This window comes from Sapajus apella, unplaced genomic scaffold (genome assembly GCF_009761245.1).
Source record: "Sapajus apella isolate SASKATOON/1434 unplaced genomic scaffold, GSC_monkey_1.0 scaffold28, whole genome shotgun sequence".
Lineage (NCBI taxonomy): Eukaryota > Metazoa > Chordata > Mammalia > Primates > Cebidae > Sapajus > Sapajus apella.
The window spans coordinates 5,679,928-5,695,718 of NW_022436968.1; the positions used below are offsets into that span (position 1 = coordinate 5,679,928).

General features: G+C 34.9%; 1 protein-coding gene across 1 annotated transcript in view; it reads right to left on the reverse strand.

Moving 5' to 3' along the window:
* Positions 1 to 669: 669 nt before the first annotated feature.
* ANKAR (ankyrin and armadillo repeat containing) overlaps positions 670 to 15,791 on the reverse strand; it is a 64,261-nt gene continuing 49,139 nt past the window's right edge. Inside the window, exons 16-23 of the mRNA XM_032292665.1 lie at positions 14,096 to 14,202; positions 13,348 to 13,470; positions 9,316 to 9,474; positions 7,872 to 7,989; positions 5,735 to 5,844; positions 3,887 to 4,086; positions 2,563 to 2,609; positions 670 to 938 (exon numbers count right to left, since the gene is read on the reverse strand). Coding sequence (XP_032148556.1) covers positions 691 to 938; positions 2,563 to 2,609; positions 3,887 to 4,086; positions 5,735 to 5,844; positions 7,872 to 7,989; positions 9,316 to 9,474; positions 13,348 to 13,470; positions 14,096 to 14,202 — 1,112 coding nt within the window. The 3' untranslated portion in view covers positions 670 to 690. The remainder of the gene's footprint in view (positions 939 to 2,562; positions 2,610 to 3,886; positions 4,087 to 5,734; positions 5,845 to 7,871; positions 7,990 to 9,315; positions 9,475 to 13,347; positions 13,471 to 14,095; positions 14,203 to 15,791) is intronic.

The following is a 15,791-nucleotide window of genomic DNA, read 5'->3' on the forward strand; positions in this document are numbered from 1 at the left end:
TCCAGCCTGGATAACAGAGCAAGACCCTATCTCAAACAAATAAATAATCATTCATTCATTCACTCACTCACCGGCTCTGGACTCTGGCACATAAAAGCCCTAAGTACATATCAGGGAAAATAACTGCTAATTAATATATCTTACAGTGCCAACTGCAGCCCAGGTAGAGAATGGATTATAGCAAGACCCTCAGACTGTATGGAGGCAATTGAGCAAGTGGATGGAGAAAAGGGGAGCTTTAAAGTACACAGTGAAGCCGAGCACAGTGGCTCACACCTGTAATCTCAGCACTTTGACAGGCCAAGGCGGGTAGATCACCTCAGGTCAGGAGTTCAAGACCAGCCTGGCCAACATGGTGAAACCTCATCTCTACTACAAATACAAAAATTAGCTAGGCGTGGTGGTGGGCACCTGTAATCCCAGCTACTCAAGAGGCTGGGACAGAATTGCCTGAACCTAGGAAGCAGAGATCCTACTTATCTTTACAGAAATCCTACTTATTTTTTGAAACCATAACTCTGACCTGATATTAAATTCCAAAGACATGCTAAGGAAAATCTGCTTAATATCAAGATCAAGAACTTTCATTCAAAAAGATTATTCAGCTGTATTATTGCATATTACCATAATTAAAAATTAAAATTTTTTTAAAAGATGGCTCAGGAATCCTTTCATACTAAAGTGCTTTTATTAGCCTTCTGCAGGCTCTGGGTTGGCTTTCTGGACATGTTTCCCAAGTTGGTTCAAACACACTATTCTTGGTCTTGATACATTTGTGATATCTGATGTAATTGTAGATGAAAAAGAAAAAATATTATGGGAATCCTTGGTCTTTTTTGTTGCTTTGAAGAGTCCCACGAAGTTAGTTACAGGAGGCAATAAAGTCAAAGAATCTTTTGGTTGAATTTTAGGTTTTAATTTTCTTCGGTGCTCTTTCCCTAAAAATTAGAGAGCCCCAATTAATTGTCTCTCCTGAGAGCCCTGGGTGTAGTCTTATTACTTCTAGTTCTATGTAGTTCTATTTTCTTTACATAACTAAAACATACTAAGAGAACCCAATCAGTGCTTCCAAACTTTTAGATGTCAGAGGCCTAAAATTTGTAGGACTGCTATATGGTTTGCTAGCTTGTTATGTCAAGTTAGCACCAATAAAAGAACAAATACTACTTTAAACATCATTATATAAAATAAAGGATATTTTAGTACCAAAAGAAAATATAAAAGACATTATCTCAAAATGATGGACTTGACATTGAATGAAATGAATATCATCAGAAACTTGCTACCTTGTCCTTATTTTTTCTTATGTTACCACAAACCTGTGAAAACTTCAGATCATGACTGATAAACAGGTTGTTGTTTAGAAACCAGTGTTAAAGTGAAGAAAGAATGAGACTGACTTTATTCTTGTGTGTAAATTACTCTTACATTAAAGAAGCTATATAAAAAAATGGATATTCTATATATATTTCTATATTTATTTCTATATTGATATTCTATATATATTTCTATATAGCCTGCTCACATACCTAGCTTCCCTCATATACTTGCTGAATATGTGAAGCTGTTTCCTCTCCTTTTACTGTCTTTTTAAATTCTCTCTCTAGCAAACTGATCTTGCCTTCTGAATGTTTCTATCCCTGATTTTCATGATAGGACAACATTCCAAATAAGGACTGATTTTGGTCCTACATGAACAAGCACTAAGAATATACGTGAAATTGACAAGTAATTTCTATTCCCTGGAAGGGATAAATAATATGAGATCTAGACCCTGATCTCTGCAAATCTAGTCCATTCAAGTATAATGTACCAACTCAAAACTATATAATAGAGTATCAATGAAAAAAAATGTCTCAGCCCTAAGAATTCAGATAAGTAAGTTGTACATGAAACAGTAATAGCAAGATCATAATTTAAGTCATACTTACAGGTTGTTTAAATGGATTTATTTCTAAGCATGGTTTGAGAAAAGCAAAATAAGACAGGGATCACTTTCAAGTGATACTAGTAGGGAAGGCCTTAAAGAAAATGATTATCATGGGCTTGTAAATAAGAAGATACTTTAGGTAGATGGAATTACAAAAGAAAAGTATGTAGGTAAACTTTTTCGGGGTGGGGGGGGGCCCCTCTCCTCTTTTTTTTTTTTTTTTTTTTTTTTGAGATTGAATCTCACTCTGTCACCCAGCACCCAGGCCGGAGTACAGTGGTGCGATCTCGGCTCACTGCAGCCTCTGCCTCCCAGGTTCAGGCAATTCTCCTGCCTCAGCCTCCCAAGTAGCTGGGATCACAGGCATGCGCCACTGTGCCCGGCTACTTTTTGGTTTTTTTGTTTTGTTTTGTTTTGTTTTTAGTAAAGATGGGGTTTCACCATATTGGCCAGGCTGATCTTGAACTCCTGACCTCAAGTGATCTGCCCACCTAGGCCTCCCAAAGTGCTGGGATTATAGGCATGAGCCACTGTACCCGGCCTACATTTTGAATAATTTTTAGAGATGGAGTACAGAATCATAAAGTATCTGGGGCAGGAGGTGCTTTATAGATAAAAGAAAAATCAATTACCTTTTTTAAAGACAGGAATTATGGATGGTCCTCCATTCTTCTCCAGACTAAAAGAAAAACATTTTTATCATTATTAAAATAAATGAAGACATAATGCACCCAGAAAAAAATACATGAAGAAATAACAGTACCAGGTTTAATGCCTAATGGCCTAATTCATACATGTTACCTCCACTAACTGCATGTTACCTGTATGTATTTTATATTCAGTCACTCATTTACTCACTTACTTACTCTAAGCATTTGGAATATTAAATCTGCTTGAAGTGATCAGGGGAAGTGTTATGGAAGAAGAGACATTTCAGCTGGGTTTTGAAGAAGATAGGTCTGAGAAAGGGGTATATTTTTCTACTTCCCACAAACTCATCATATGGGCTAGCCGTGGGAGTGACTGTGTAAAATACTACTTACATTATTTATCATAATTCTTTGAACCAATGAAAATTATTTAGCATTATCAATTATAACAGTTATAATTTAGGTTCCCTGGCTTATCATAAAATTAGGTCACCCGTTTTAGACTTTCAGTTTTTCAAAGAATTAAAGTAGCTCCAAAGCTGTACTCATCATTCTCTGTACTTAAAATTGATAGAGAACATGTTTGTACATGGCTATCTACAATCATAGTTAACCATGATGCTCTGTTGGGTCCTATTCTCTTCCATTATCATAGAGTTTATCATATATTTTGAGCAGTTCTATTTCCTATGTATGAATATCACTACTTGCAGAGAAAACTTGTAATTCAGCTGCATTTACAGAACAGATAATATACCCATAGTAAAGAGATTCTCCTCTCTTCCTTTTTGGGGGGGCCTTCAGTTTGTGATGAAACCACAACAGTGAGTTGAAATCCTCTGAATAAGTTCCTGGAAAACTTCACCATAACTTTAACCACTAAGTCTAATTTAGCCCTGTTTCTACCCTGGGAATTTGGCCTAGTCCAGAAGACCCATTTGATGCTAAGGTCGGAGTGATGGTCTTGTCTCAGAACTGTCAAATGTACCCCTAGTCTACTAAAAAGTGACTTCTTGAATCAGATGTGGTGGTGACCAGTCTCCCAAAAACTCTCTAAAATGTGAATAATCCTGGCCAGAGAAGATCTTCAAAATCTAGGTGTATTCTTGTCTGCACCCACAACTCTGGTGCTAAGTTGGAATTAAAACAGGTTTTGACAATGACCATTTAGAATGAAGTTTATCCTCTGCTATATAGGAGATATATTCATTTCAAGAATAGTTCCTCTTGTTTGATCTTACTAAACCTCCTTAAAGTTTCCTCTATCAATAATTTCACTACTGCGACTTCTAATATAGGACTATACCTTAAGGAAGGAAGTCCCACCAGTGTTTGTTGCATTTGAAATTCCTTTAAAAATGCTGGATTAATACTTGCATCTCTGCTGATATTATTTTTTATACGAATGAACTGATTAGGTTTATTCCTGCATTCCTTTAATAGGATGCGGAAAGCATTTGCATTGTATGTTAAGTAGCCAAGAGCACAGGAACAAGCTGCACGAACCTAAATGAAGAAACAGTTCTTTCTTAACCAATGGGCTTTGTTCTTAAAATATCTTAGTGATCTAATTAGCTACTTCATAGGAAAGTCTCTGTAAGGGAGGGAACAAGTGTAAGCAAATATGTATGCAAACAAATGGCAATGTATAGATGGAAGCTTAACAGCCATATTTTTACAGAGAGCTGTCAACTGCCATTGATTTCTATGAGTTGTTCTCAATCTTAACTACATTTTAGAACCTTTCGGAATGTTTAAAAAAAAAAAAAAAGCCCACCAAATAAATCAAAATGTGTTGAGGGTAGAATCTGGGCCTTTTTCCTTCTTTTTTAAGGTGTGACAGGTAATTCTAATGTGCTGCCCAAGAAAGAAACTTTGAGTTTGAACTAAGGCAGTGGAGCACAACCCTGACAATCCATTAGCATCACCCATATAACTTTGACACTTATGCCTGGGTTCCACCCCTAGAAACTCTTATTTAATTATTTTGTTTATAGTTCTCACAGAAGTAGGACCAGATACTTTGACTGGAGAATAGCTAAGTGGTACATGTAAGAAACCTGAACTCTTGGCAACAGAAATCTTAGGGAAAGCAACTCATTTATTTATTTATTACTTTTTTTAAACATTCAGATGTTACTAAAGCAACTCGCTTTTCCACTGTCCAAAACAAAGAAAGAAGCACAAGTGTCAGGCCACAGGACTCTAGAAAAAGTAGTTCTTTGAGGAAAATTCCCTCTGTCTATGACCCATAGGTTGGTCATATGACTAAAGTATGCTCCTGGGCAGTTGTTATGGAATATGATAGTTGGTAGCATAAAAAGTTTCATAGAGTAAACATATTGGTCTTTATGTTGGCATTCAGTTGCTCTGTATGCTCATATGTCTTCTACACCTTGAACCCTGGACCTGCAGTTCAGCTGCTGGGAACTTGTTAGAAATGCAAATTCTAGGGCCCACCTCAAATGTACTGGCTCAGAAACTCTAGGAATGGGGCCAAGCAATCTAACAGGCCCACCAGGTGATTCTGATATACTTTAAAGGTACAGTAACACTGCTTTAGACCTTAGTGGAAGAGAATTGGGGAACACTCAGAGGCAAGCCACTGCTGTGACCAGCACGGCCTCTTACACACACCCTTACATCTAACCCTGCTTGGCACATAAGGAAAACTATCCTATGTATTCCATTTTCATTCATTTCAAATCATAGAAATGACTTAGATCAGAGTCATCAGTTTTTGTTACTTGACAAACACCTTAATTATAAATTTCTTTGTCATCAACATATTTATAAACTGACTCTTAATTCCAGCATTTAGATCACCTATTATGTAGGGTTTTTTGTTTTCTAAATCAGAAATTAATTTGAACAGGTAGTTTGTTTTAAATCTTTAATTACAGTTGTTTTATACTGCTTTTGTTATTAAAATCCTAAGTCTTAGAGTTAAAACAAATGTATATTTTTATAGGAATTAAAATTGTGGATGGCAGATATGCATGACTAATTAGTATTAGAAAAGTCATCTAATTTTGAGTTAGTAACAGGAACTATATTATATAACATAGTCAATCAGTGGAAAAATTAGTACAAAGAAAGGTAAATTATAGTTTTAGCATATTTAATTTTAGAATTGGTTGCTTTTTGTTTTTACCTCTTCTATCCCTGAGTACAAATGAAAGCAGAGCCGTTGGACTGTTCCTAATGTGGTAAATGCTTCTGGGATACCAGCTCTAGAATGAGCCAGGCTTGCTATTAAATTCCCTATAAATTAAACAAGAAAAATGTTTGTGTTATTTAATTGATATAAACTTACAGTATTTTCATTAATTGCACATAGCACTGAAAAAGGTTTGTGTCACAAGACATCTCTGTCAATGAAGCAGCACTGAGGAAAAGCATGCATATGTAAATATAGAATAAACTCCCCCAAATTACAGTTTGGTTTTCTGTCACAAACGGTATAAGTAGGTTTATGTAAGGGTGGACAGTTTTGAAAATCAGAGGTTTTCCTTCTTCCATAGCTTCAGAATATATTTTGTTTTGAAGTTTTTAGGGTTTTAAAAATAACTATGAACATAATGATTTGATTATCATAAGAACATTTAATATGTCCTTTTTGCAGTTGAAGTGGCTTTAAGCTTTATTAATACTTTAAAATCAAACAATGTATTGCTTATTGAGGTTTAAATTCATTGAAGTTTTTACCATAAAAAGAAATGTTTTCAGATTTAAAATAATAAAGTGTCCCAATAATTGTGTAGCTACCAACTTACTATTTTATATATATTTGTGTTTGAAGATAAAAATGTATTTTTATAGTTGTGTGTGGAGACTTTATATGACCTAAGTTTTTGTTTTCCTTGTATTTTTGTCTGGCCTGTATTATAAGCCAAGAAATTCTTTGTGTTTATTGCCTCAGAATGGGGAGAACTGGGTTGTATCATCTAAAGCAAAAATTGTCTAAAGGTAAGCTCTATTTAAAGTTAAAAAGAGCTTTTAAAGATGGGAAGTTAGAAATGGAAACAGAGGGAGCAGCTAAGAAAGAGAACTAAGGTTTATAGTTCTCAAAGGAGTAGAAGGAGGAACTCTGAGTGGAGAATGGCTAAGTGGTATATATAGGAAAACCGCATTCTTAGTAACAGAAATCACAGTCTCTTAAAAACTTCTGTGCCTTTGGAGGCTTTTCTGGGAACCATGTCAACTTGACACCAAGCACATCAGTTATTTTTACACTATACCTGAGGCCTGAATATCTGGCAAAGCCAGATACACCCTGGACATGCATATGACTCTGGTTATGGAGTGCAGAGAAAGTCCAGTAATTTCTGAGATTCATTTCTCCTCATCCTGGGGAAATTAATTTAATATTTGAAAGCTACTGTAATAAGGCATTTCTTTCCCATAAGAGTTTGTGGAGTGTATACCCACTACAGTTATTTTTCAGAGTCACAGAATTACTATAACACTGAATTAATAATGTTATTTAGATTAAAACATATTTAATAACTTCTTTAAACATTTTTTTCTAGCTAGTTTCCATCAGAAAGTTTTCATTGCTTCATTTTTCCTTCCTTGCCTTGCAAATGTACTTCATAAAAATAGAATTCTATGGCATCAAGTGAAGTTTCCTTTAGAGATCCATTTTGGTTAAAAAACAAATATTTATTTGTTTGTTTATAATGGTAGTAGTTACTGCATATTAGTATAATTCTGACCCTGTCTTATGTTACTTTGAGAGAGGTGTAACAAGTCCATTAAATATTACTGATCACCTAATATGTGTGAGCTGTTGGGTTAGGTCGGCAGTAGATGCAGTTATGCAATAGCATTAAATGTGTTGAGAACTCTATGGGACCATCTTGCTTTGCTTTGTTGCATAGTGACATAAATAACTTTTCATTGTTAGCAAAATGTGCACAACTGGACAAAAGGAAACCAGAGGTACATCTGTGTAAATCTGCCACCACTATTATAAATCAGTTTTTTGATTTTGCTTTTGGTAGTTCAAAGTTGAATTCACATTTATATCCAGGAAAAAAAAATAATTAAGTGTTTAGAAAAGTAATTAGGAAAGCAAAAAGTCTGTGTTCAGAGTTACTCTGCTTCTATTTTGGGTGCAGAGTGGATACCCATTGTTTCACATGGACTTGCTGCGGAGTTCCATGTAGATAAACATGAGTTCTTGTGGCAGAGTACCAGGTGTATTATTTTATTATTATTCAGATAACAGTAAACTGTTTTTGAAAATAATTTTATGTGGCTAAAATTAACTTCTAGTCATTTCTTACCTGTCAAGACAATAGTAGAACTCTGAACCGAATACAGACTATCAACTAAAATAGTAACACCTCTTGCAGACAAAGTAATATGGTCCACATCTCTAATGACTTTAGCCAATACGACAATCTGAAAACAGAAAAAAACAGGAAAAAAGCATAGAATCTTTAAACATTTTCTACTCAGCTTCTCTAATTACACTTTTGTAATTTTTTTTTTGGAGACAGAGTCTCGTTCTGTCACCCAGGCTAAAGTGCCGTGGCACAGTCTCGGCTCACTCTGCCTCCTAGGTTCAAGTGATTCTTCCACCTCAGCATCCTGAGTGGCTGGGATTACAGGCGTCCGCCACCATGCCCAGCTAATTTTTTGTATTTTAGTAGAGACGGAGTATCACCATGTTGCCCAGGCTGGTCTTGAACTCCTGACCTCATGATCCACCTGCCTCAGCCTCCCAAAGTGATGGGATTACAGGTGTGAGCCACTGCACCCTGCCACACTTTTGTAATTAAAAAAAAAATTTTTTATTCTTTTGATACTTCTTAGAAGAGTAAATGAAGTATTTAGAGGATTCAATAAAAGCAGCATGTGGTGGGGGGGGGCGGCGGAGAGTTAAGAGCACTTGTTCCTGTCTGGTCATAGCAGTGACCATAGGAAGTGCTATTATTCTTCCTACAACAGTTGCAACTTTTGTACTCTTTCAACATGAGTTCATAGAAAGTACTTCTCTTAAAGGGCACAGGATAGAAAATAGAATAAGACTTCCCAGATACATACAATCATTATTAGGTTGAAGGATCAGTGTGATCAACTAAAGATTTACAGTTAGAAAACCTGTCTTGGATGCTAACATGTTTTTCTATCTAATTTTTTTTTTATTTTTCTTTTTTTTTGAGATGGAGTTTGGCTCGTTGCCCAGGCTGGACTGCAATGGCACAATCTCAGCTCACCGCAACCTGTGCCTCCCAAGGTCAAGCAATTCTCCTGCCTCAGCCTCCCAAGCAGCTGGTATTATAGGCATGTGCCACCACGCCTGGCTAATTTTGTATTTTTAGTAGAGATGGGATTTCTCCATGTTGGTCAGGCCGCTCTCAAACTCCCAACCTCAGGCTTCCCAAGGTGCTGGGATTACAGGCATAAGACACTGCGCCCAGCCTACCTATGTCCTTTAATATGGGGTAATGAAAATAATACTACCTGATTGTCAACCCCACAGGCTTATTATAAACATCAGATGAGGTATAAAGGCATACACATCTTGTAACCTATAAAATTCTATATTAATGAAGAAATCCTCATAGCTAATGGAGTTTTTATGAGGTAGAGGGGCTTATATACAAAGTACTAAATTTTTACAAATAAGTAAACATTTTTCTGGGCCTCCAAATTGTTGTAATTTTCAAGTTTTCACAAAATGACATATTTATTAATTTGAGGAGTTAATCTCTGATTTTATACCTGAAATGCTGCCATTGCCTTCTCAGTTTCAATTGTTGATTCAAGAAAAGGTTCAAAAATAGATATGGCCATTATTCCACTTTCCAATATTATGTATTGTTGAAAGCGATTATTGAAGGCAAAAAGGGTTAATGCATACCCTGCTCTTAAGCAAATATCCTAAAAATAGGAGAAACATGCATTATAGTGAACTTCATTGATCATGTTACTCAACATAATAGACTTTGGCACATTAAAATATATTACATTCTTATCACTGGGAGTAGAATATGACGTTACTAGAGAAAATAGATAACAGTTACTCCAGAATGTTATAATTTTCAGCATTTCAAAGTAGAGTTAATAAATCAAAACTTCTCTTGTATAGCATGTTATCTATTGCATTCCATGTGTTATTGGGTATTCATATCGTCTCTTAAATTCATTTGTAAAATTCCATTGTACTATATTTTAAGGAAGAATAGGAGAAAAATATTTTTAAGAATCATATTTTAACATTCTGAGGCTGGGCAGACAGCAAAAGCTAGTTTCTTCTGTAGAATTAGTCTGCTTGCCAAAGCTATATAAGTATGGTATATCTTCCAGAAAGATTCAAAAGATAAAATATTATTACTAAATTTTATTTTTAATATTAAAAATAATTCAGTTATATTGTATTGTTAGTATGTTATTTGAACAATGTAGTACACACAGAGAGAACTCATTAATCTTAGTGAATTTTCTTTTTTTTTTTTTTATAGAGTCACTCTCTGTCACCCAGGCTGGAGTACAGTGGCGTCATCTTGGCTCACTGCAATTTCCACCTCCCAGGTTCAAGCAATGCTCCCACCTCAGCCTCCCAAGTAGCTGAGACTAAAGGCATGCGCCACCATACCCAGCCAATTTCCTGTATTTTTTGTAGAGACAGGGTTTTGCTGTGTTGCCCAGGCTGGTCTTGAACTCATGAGCTCAAGCTGTCTGCTCGCCTCAGCCTTCCAAAGTGCTGAGATTATAGACATGAGCCACCACAGCCAGCCCTGAAATTTCTTCTGCCACTGCTAATCATAGTATTAAAATGCTGCATGTACATATTGAAATATTTATAGATAAAATTATATGATGCTTGAAATTAGCTTTGAAAATAATTTAATAGAAGTGAATGGATGTACAGATCAAATAAGATTGGCTATGAGTTGATGACTGCTGAAGTGGGTCACAGGAACATTTAGATTCATTATGCTACCCTTTCATTTTATATATATTTGAAATTTCCCATAATAAAAGTCACACACACACACGCACACACACACACACACACACACACAAATGGTCACCTAGCAACAGGCAGAAGGAGAGGTATTAGGTACAGTCAAGCTTGAGAAACTAGGTCTCAGTCCTGGTCAAAGTGTAGATTAAGAGATAGCAGAATAGAACCTAGAGCCAAGTAGGAAGGAATGTCAATGGGAAATGAACCAAAGGGGAATGCTTTGTATATCAAGGTCAGATAGAGGGAAATAAGAGAAATATGTTAAGACTTGACCGATTTCCACTTTTTTTCCGCATAGGGTTCACTCCTGCAATATCACTGTGGAAGTCTACAGTAAATAGTTTAGATTATAAAGTGGATATAGTGTTTCAAAATGAATCCCATAGTTTGATTATTTCTACCATGCCAGCTAGTATCAGATACAGGATAAGAACCAAGCTGGCTATTCCCAGTTCAGAGGGCTAGAAATTAATCCTTGAGGAAAGACATATTTTTCCATACCTTTTTTTCCCAAATGTCAACTGTCTTAAACTCTTTACTTCATATATATTTTCATTTACCTATCTATCAAGGTGGCTATACCCAGTGGTTACTTATTTTCACTTTATACACACTGTGATTTATGAATGGGAGAAGAGTGCCTGTTATTTATGCTCATTAACATTTCTTCAAAAGTATATTCATAATTAATTAGGCCACATATTTGAGTTGATTAAAAAAAGAATACCAGTAACTAAATTAATGTGACTAATTTTATGTGGCTTGTGGAAATCAATCTCAATGGTCCCTTTCCTATATTATTCTAGTTTGGTAGCATGAGAATAATTATAATTTAAAAACAACACATAACTTATTGCATCTCCATGTGACAATATTGATGTGGCTAGGTTCCTGGGTTCCTGACCTAATTTTTATTGCATTCCTGTTATTATCCATAAGATAGCTATTCATTCAGTGACATATTTAACTGCTGAACATCGCTCCCTCCCCTTTAACTACTACAACACATCTTTGTAATCTGAAGTCTCCCACTATAGGTTTAATGAAGGACCACAGTAGCTCAGTACTGTTTCTAAAGCCCTAAGAGCACTAATGTGCCTCTACAGTGCAGGCAGTTTGAGACAAAATACAGTACAAGAAACCCTAGAGGATTTTTAACTTGCATTTGATGATCCTTAGAATTAAAAATTGTAGCCACGTCCAGATAAATCCTTTGGTTTATACTTAAACCTTCTAGTTCTCTAAGATTCTCTATCATTTGTAGAACTGAGGCACAATAATATATCTATTACAAGACAAATCAAGGGTCTAGAGAGTGAAGCTGGTGGTAACAAAGTGGGAGGGAAGGCAGAACACTTGAGAGTGGAATGTGTAGTAAAAGAAAAGAGAAGAAGGGTGCACATGAGTAAAGTAATGAGAATAAAATCTAGAAGGAACAGAGGGGTAAAATGTGGCTTAGAGAATCAGTCAGAAATTCATTTAGTCTCCTCACTCTATTATTTTTCATGTATATATATACGTATATATGTTTCTTTTTTCTTTTTTTTTTTTTTTTTTTTTTGAGATGAAATGAATCTAGTGCTGTCCCCAAGGCTGGAGTGCAGTGGTGCGATCTTGGCTTACTGCAACTTTCACCTCCCGGGTTCATGTGATTCTCCTGCTTCAGCCTTCCAAGTAGCTGGGACTACAGGCATGTACCACCATGCCTGGCTAAGTTTTGTCTCTTTGGTAGAGACGGGGTTTCACCATATTGGCAAGGCTGGTCTTGAACTCCTAATCGCAGGTGATCTGCCCACCTTGACCTCCCAAAATATTTCCCATATTTTTATAGCAGCACTTTCCTTTTTGTGTACCACAGTAGAGCAAACTTTTATATTAAAAAAATAACATGACTTTATTCCCACCCACCTCCTGACCCTCCTTGATTCCTTTAAAGTCTTGCAGAACTGAGAGAAACATCATTGGCAATTTTCTTCCTGGTTGTGAAATGCCCTGTACAAAATAGCTCTCATTTCTCTAGGGTAGTGCTATTGAAAGTGTGGCCTGTGAACCAGTGACAGTCCACAAAATCATTAACAGTTGGATAACAAAACTGAGAACAAACATTGAACAGAAACAAATCTTCTTTATAGTTGAATATCAACTAATAGTTGTAGAAGGAAGAAGGGAATTTTTTATTGCCCTTAGGCAAATGTTACATTTATTATTGTTGCATCAATGGATGTTAAGATTGGTGAGCAAAAGTGTGATGCAAAACAAAATATTTGCATAATCTCAAAGTGTCTCATCTTAAGATACTTATTCATTACAAAAGGAAAAACAATGAGTGAAGAAATATGGCAGATTCCCATTTTAACCAAGTAATCAAAGTTAACATTACCAGTAAGATCCCTCCATAATAGATTCCTGGGAAAAAGCTACTTCTTCATCACAAATAGTTTGAGAAGTACCACTTTAGTGTATTGTATAAGAAGTGAATGACTGAGGGCTGAAAGCACATAAAATTATTTTTAAAATTTGATTTGGGACAGAAGAGATTTGTTTTCTGACTCATCACCAAACATTAAAATTACTGCATTTCAATAATGAAATGGGACAACTCAGAAAAATATGGAGCAGTATTATTACATTATTATAAACTAATGACCTAGAAAGGGATCTTTTACATGTCTTTTCTTAAATAATACACTGAATATTACCATGAAGAAGACTTGAAGATAATTTGAGGATGTGGTATAAAAACCATTTTTTTCTAAATGACCCTCAATATTTTGTAAAGGTATTACCTTTTCTGTTGAGTGAAGAAGATAAAGAACATCAGCATACTCAAATCCTTCATTTTCATGTAAGTCTTTCTGTAACATATCATTCCCTAGGACAATGCATGCCAAGGAAAATGCCACTTCAACCTAAATATATGGTTTTCAGAAATTATTTTTCACTTAGCTTTATGAAATTACACATTTCATTGTGCAGGCATTTATATAGGATACATTGCGGAAAGATACTGTAAAATTTGATAAAATATAATCCATCGATTCCAGTTATTTTACTAGTGAAACAGCTGCACTTAACAACTCCCTCATAATTTTTAACAGCTGAGAAGATATCCTTTCTCTCTGTGTTCAGAGACCAACCACAGGGCTCCATTTGAGGGCACTGGAGAAGGGAACAAGGGCCAACAGAGTATGTAAAAAGGTATTATCCTAAGTTCTGTAAATAAATAATCAAATATCTGAGGAAAAAACTTCTTTGAAGAGTAAAAACGTAACGTTTTCTTGTCATATTTGAAGAAAACCTCTTTTAATAAAATTTACTAGTATCTTATGATTTGAAGCAACCTTTTTGTTTAAAACTTCTAGGATTTTGTTTATTTTTATTTTTGGCTTATTTCTCCAAGAAAAACAGGATTTAGTCTAAAAGATTAAATATTTTTATGTTTATGAACTTGTATAAAGATACAAAATTTTCTTTAAAATTATATTTCTGTTAATTTTTACCATATCAGAAAAAAAAGTAATGCTTTATATATACCTTAATGTTAGGAGAAGGGTGATTTCTTAGTAGGTAGATAAGTATTGGCAAGGCATTTTCATCTACAACAACTTGTTGACTGACAGGATTGCTTGTATGGGCTACACCTGTAAGAGTCCATGCCAATGAGGTAATAGTTTTTTCCATCTTGTAAATGGTAAAGTCAAACATAGGTTGATATTTTTGGTTGACACAGTGTTCTAAGGTAATGTGGTTAGTAAATTACAAAACGGTATGCTGTACTGACACTATTTTAATAGGCCTGAATTAATATTTTAAAAGGCAAAGTGAATAAACATGGAGAACTTATTAGAATTGTGAATGGCTTCTTAATAGTCACAAAGCAAAGAAATTTGAAATGTTATACTATCAATGAATAATAATAATAGCTATCATTCATTGAAGAAATATGCAAGGTACTTAAGTTCATAGTTCTATTGTTTTCTATAAAAAGTTTATTTTTATAAAAATGACTACAGTAAATCACCAAGTTAAAATTTCTAGGTTTCTTAAATTATATACGACTAAAAGATACTCTTACTATGTCTCTTTATGACATGCTACTTTAAATTGCAGGCCTAATCTCACCAGAGAAACTCAACTCTCTCTTTTTTTTTCCACTTCTTACAATTTCCTGTTGAAAAACTTATTTCTTTCTACTGAACATGGACAAACAATTTTAATTCTGTTCTTTTGCCAATAAATGTCACAATAAATATACAGTGGGTTTATATAAATGGGTTAACTCTAAATAAATGGGTTAAATATGAACACAAGATTGAGTCTTTCAGCCTTTCTCTTCACTTTCAGTGAACAGTGAAGAGAAATCACCTACATATTATATCTAGGGAAGTTTGAAGAAAAAAACATCTTTGTCCCTGCAAACCAACCCCCCTACACACACTCAGCTGATGTGGACAGCTTTGAAATGAACTAATGAGAAGAAACTTGATTATGTACATGTGTATGCATATCAAGCAACCTTGCATATATGTTATCACTTATTAGAACTTTAGAAATTACTGTAATTTATGTCAGAGTGTCTGGCTGAGAAAAGAAACATCTTCTCTGGCTTACTCTCTTGGAATTGTGAATGAATTTATGCAAGAAACTTTTCGCAAGCAAAGAGAAAAAAAATGTTAGAATCAATTCCTATTATACTTCATTCAGCTGGACTATTTTTGAGGAAATTCAGTGATCTAGAAATAAAGATTGATTTTCCTCTTGTTTGCAAGAAGCAGTCTACAATTGGCATGCTGCATTCATTAAAGTCAGCAAGAACCCAAATTTTAACTTTTGGTGAGTCACAACTGACAGTTCCACATTTTCTTAGGAACCCCAAAATGTCAATTCCACTGCAATGAAATTCTATGTTATATAAACAAATGATCATTACAGAGACATTCAAGAATGTGCCCCAGCATTAGAAGCTCTTCTGTATCTTCCAAAAGATATAGTTCTTGAGATTCAAAAGTACTATTTTTCTTTTAAACTTAAAAAAGAGATTGCTTTCAGTCAAAATAGCCCAGGCTTATTGTCCTAATTTTCCTTTCTAGCCATAGTTCAAGGGCAAGTCTGCTATAAAATTCTTAATTATACTACTTTTGCTGACCAATTTCTTAGAGAAATTTTTAAAGTTTTAATAGTCTTTTATACATTAAATACCATTTAGGGCTCAAACAGTGAGGATAGAGAG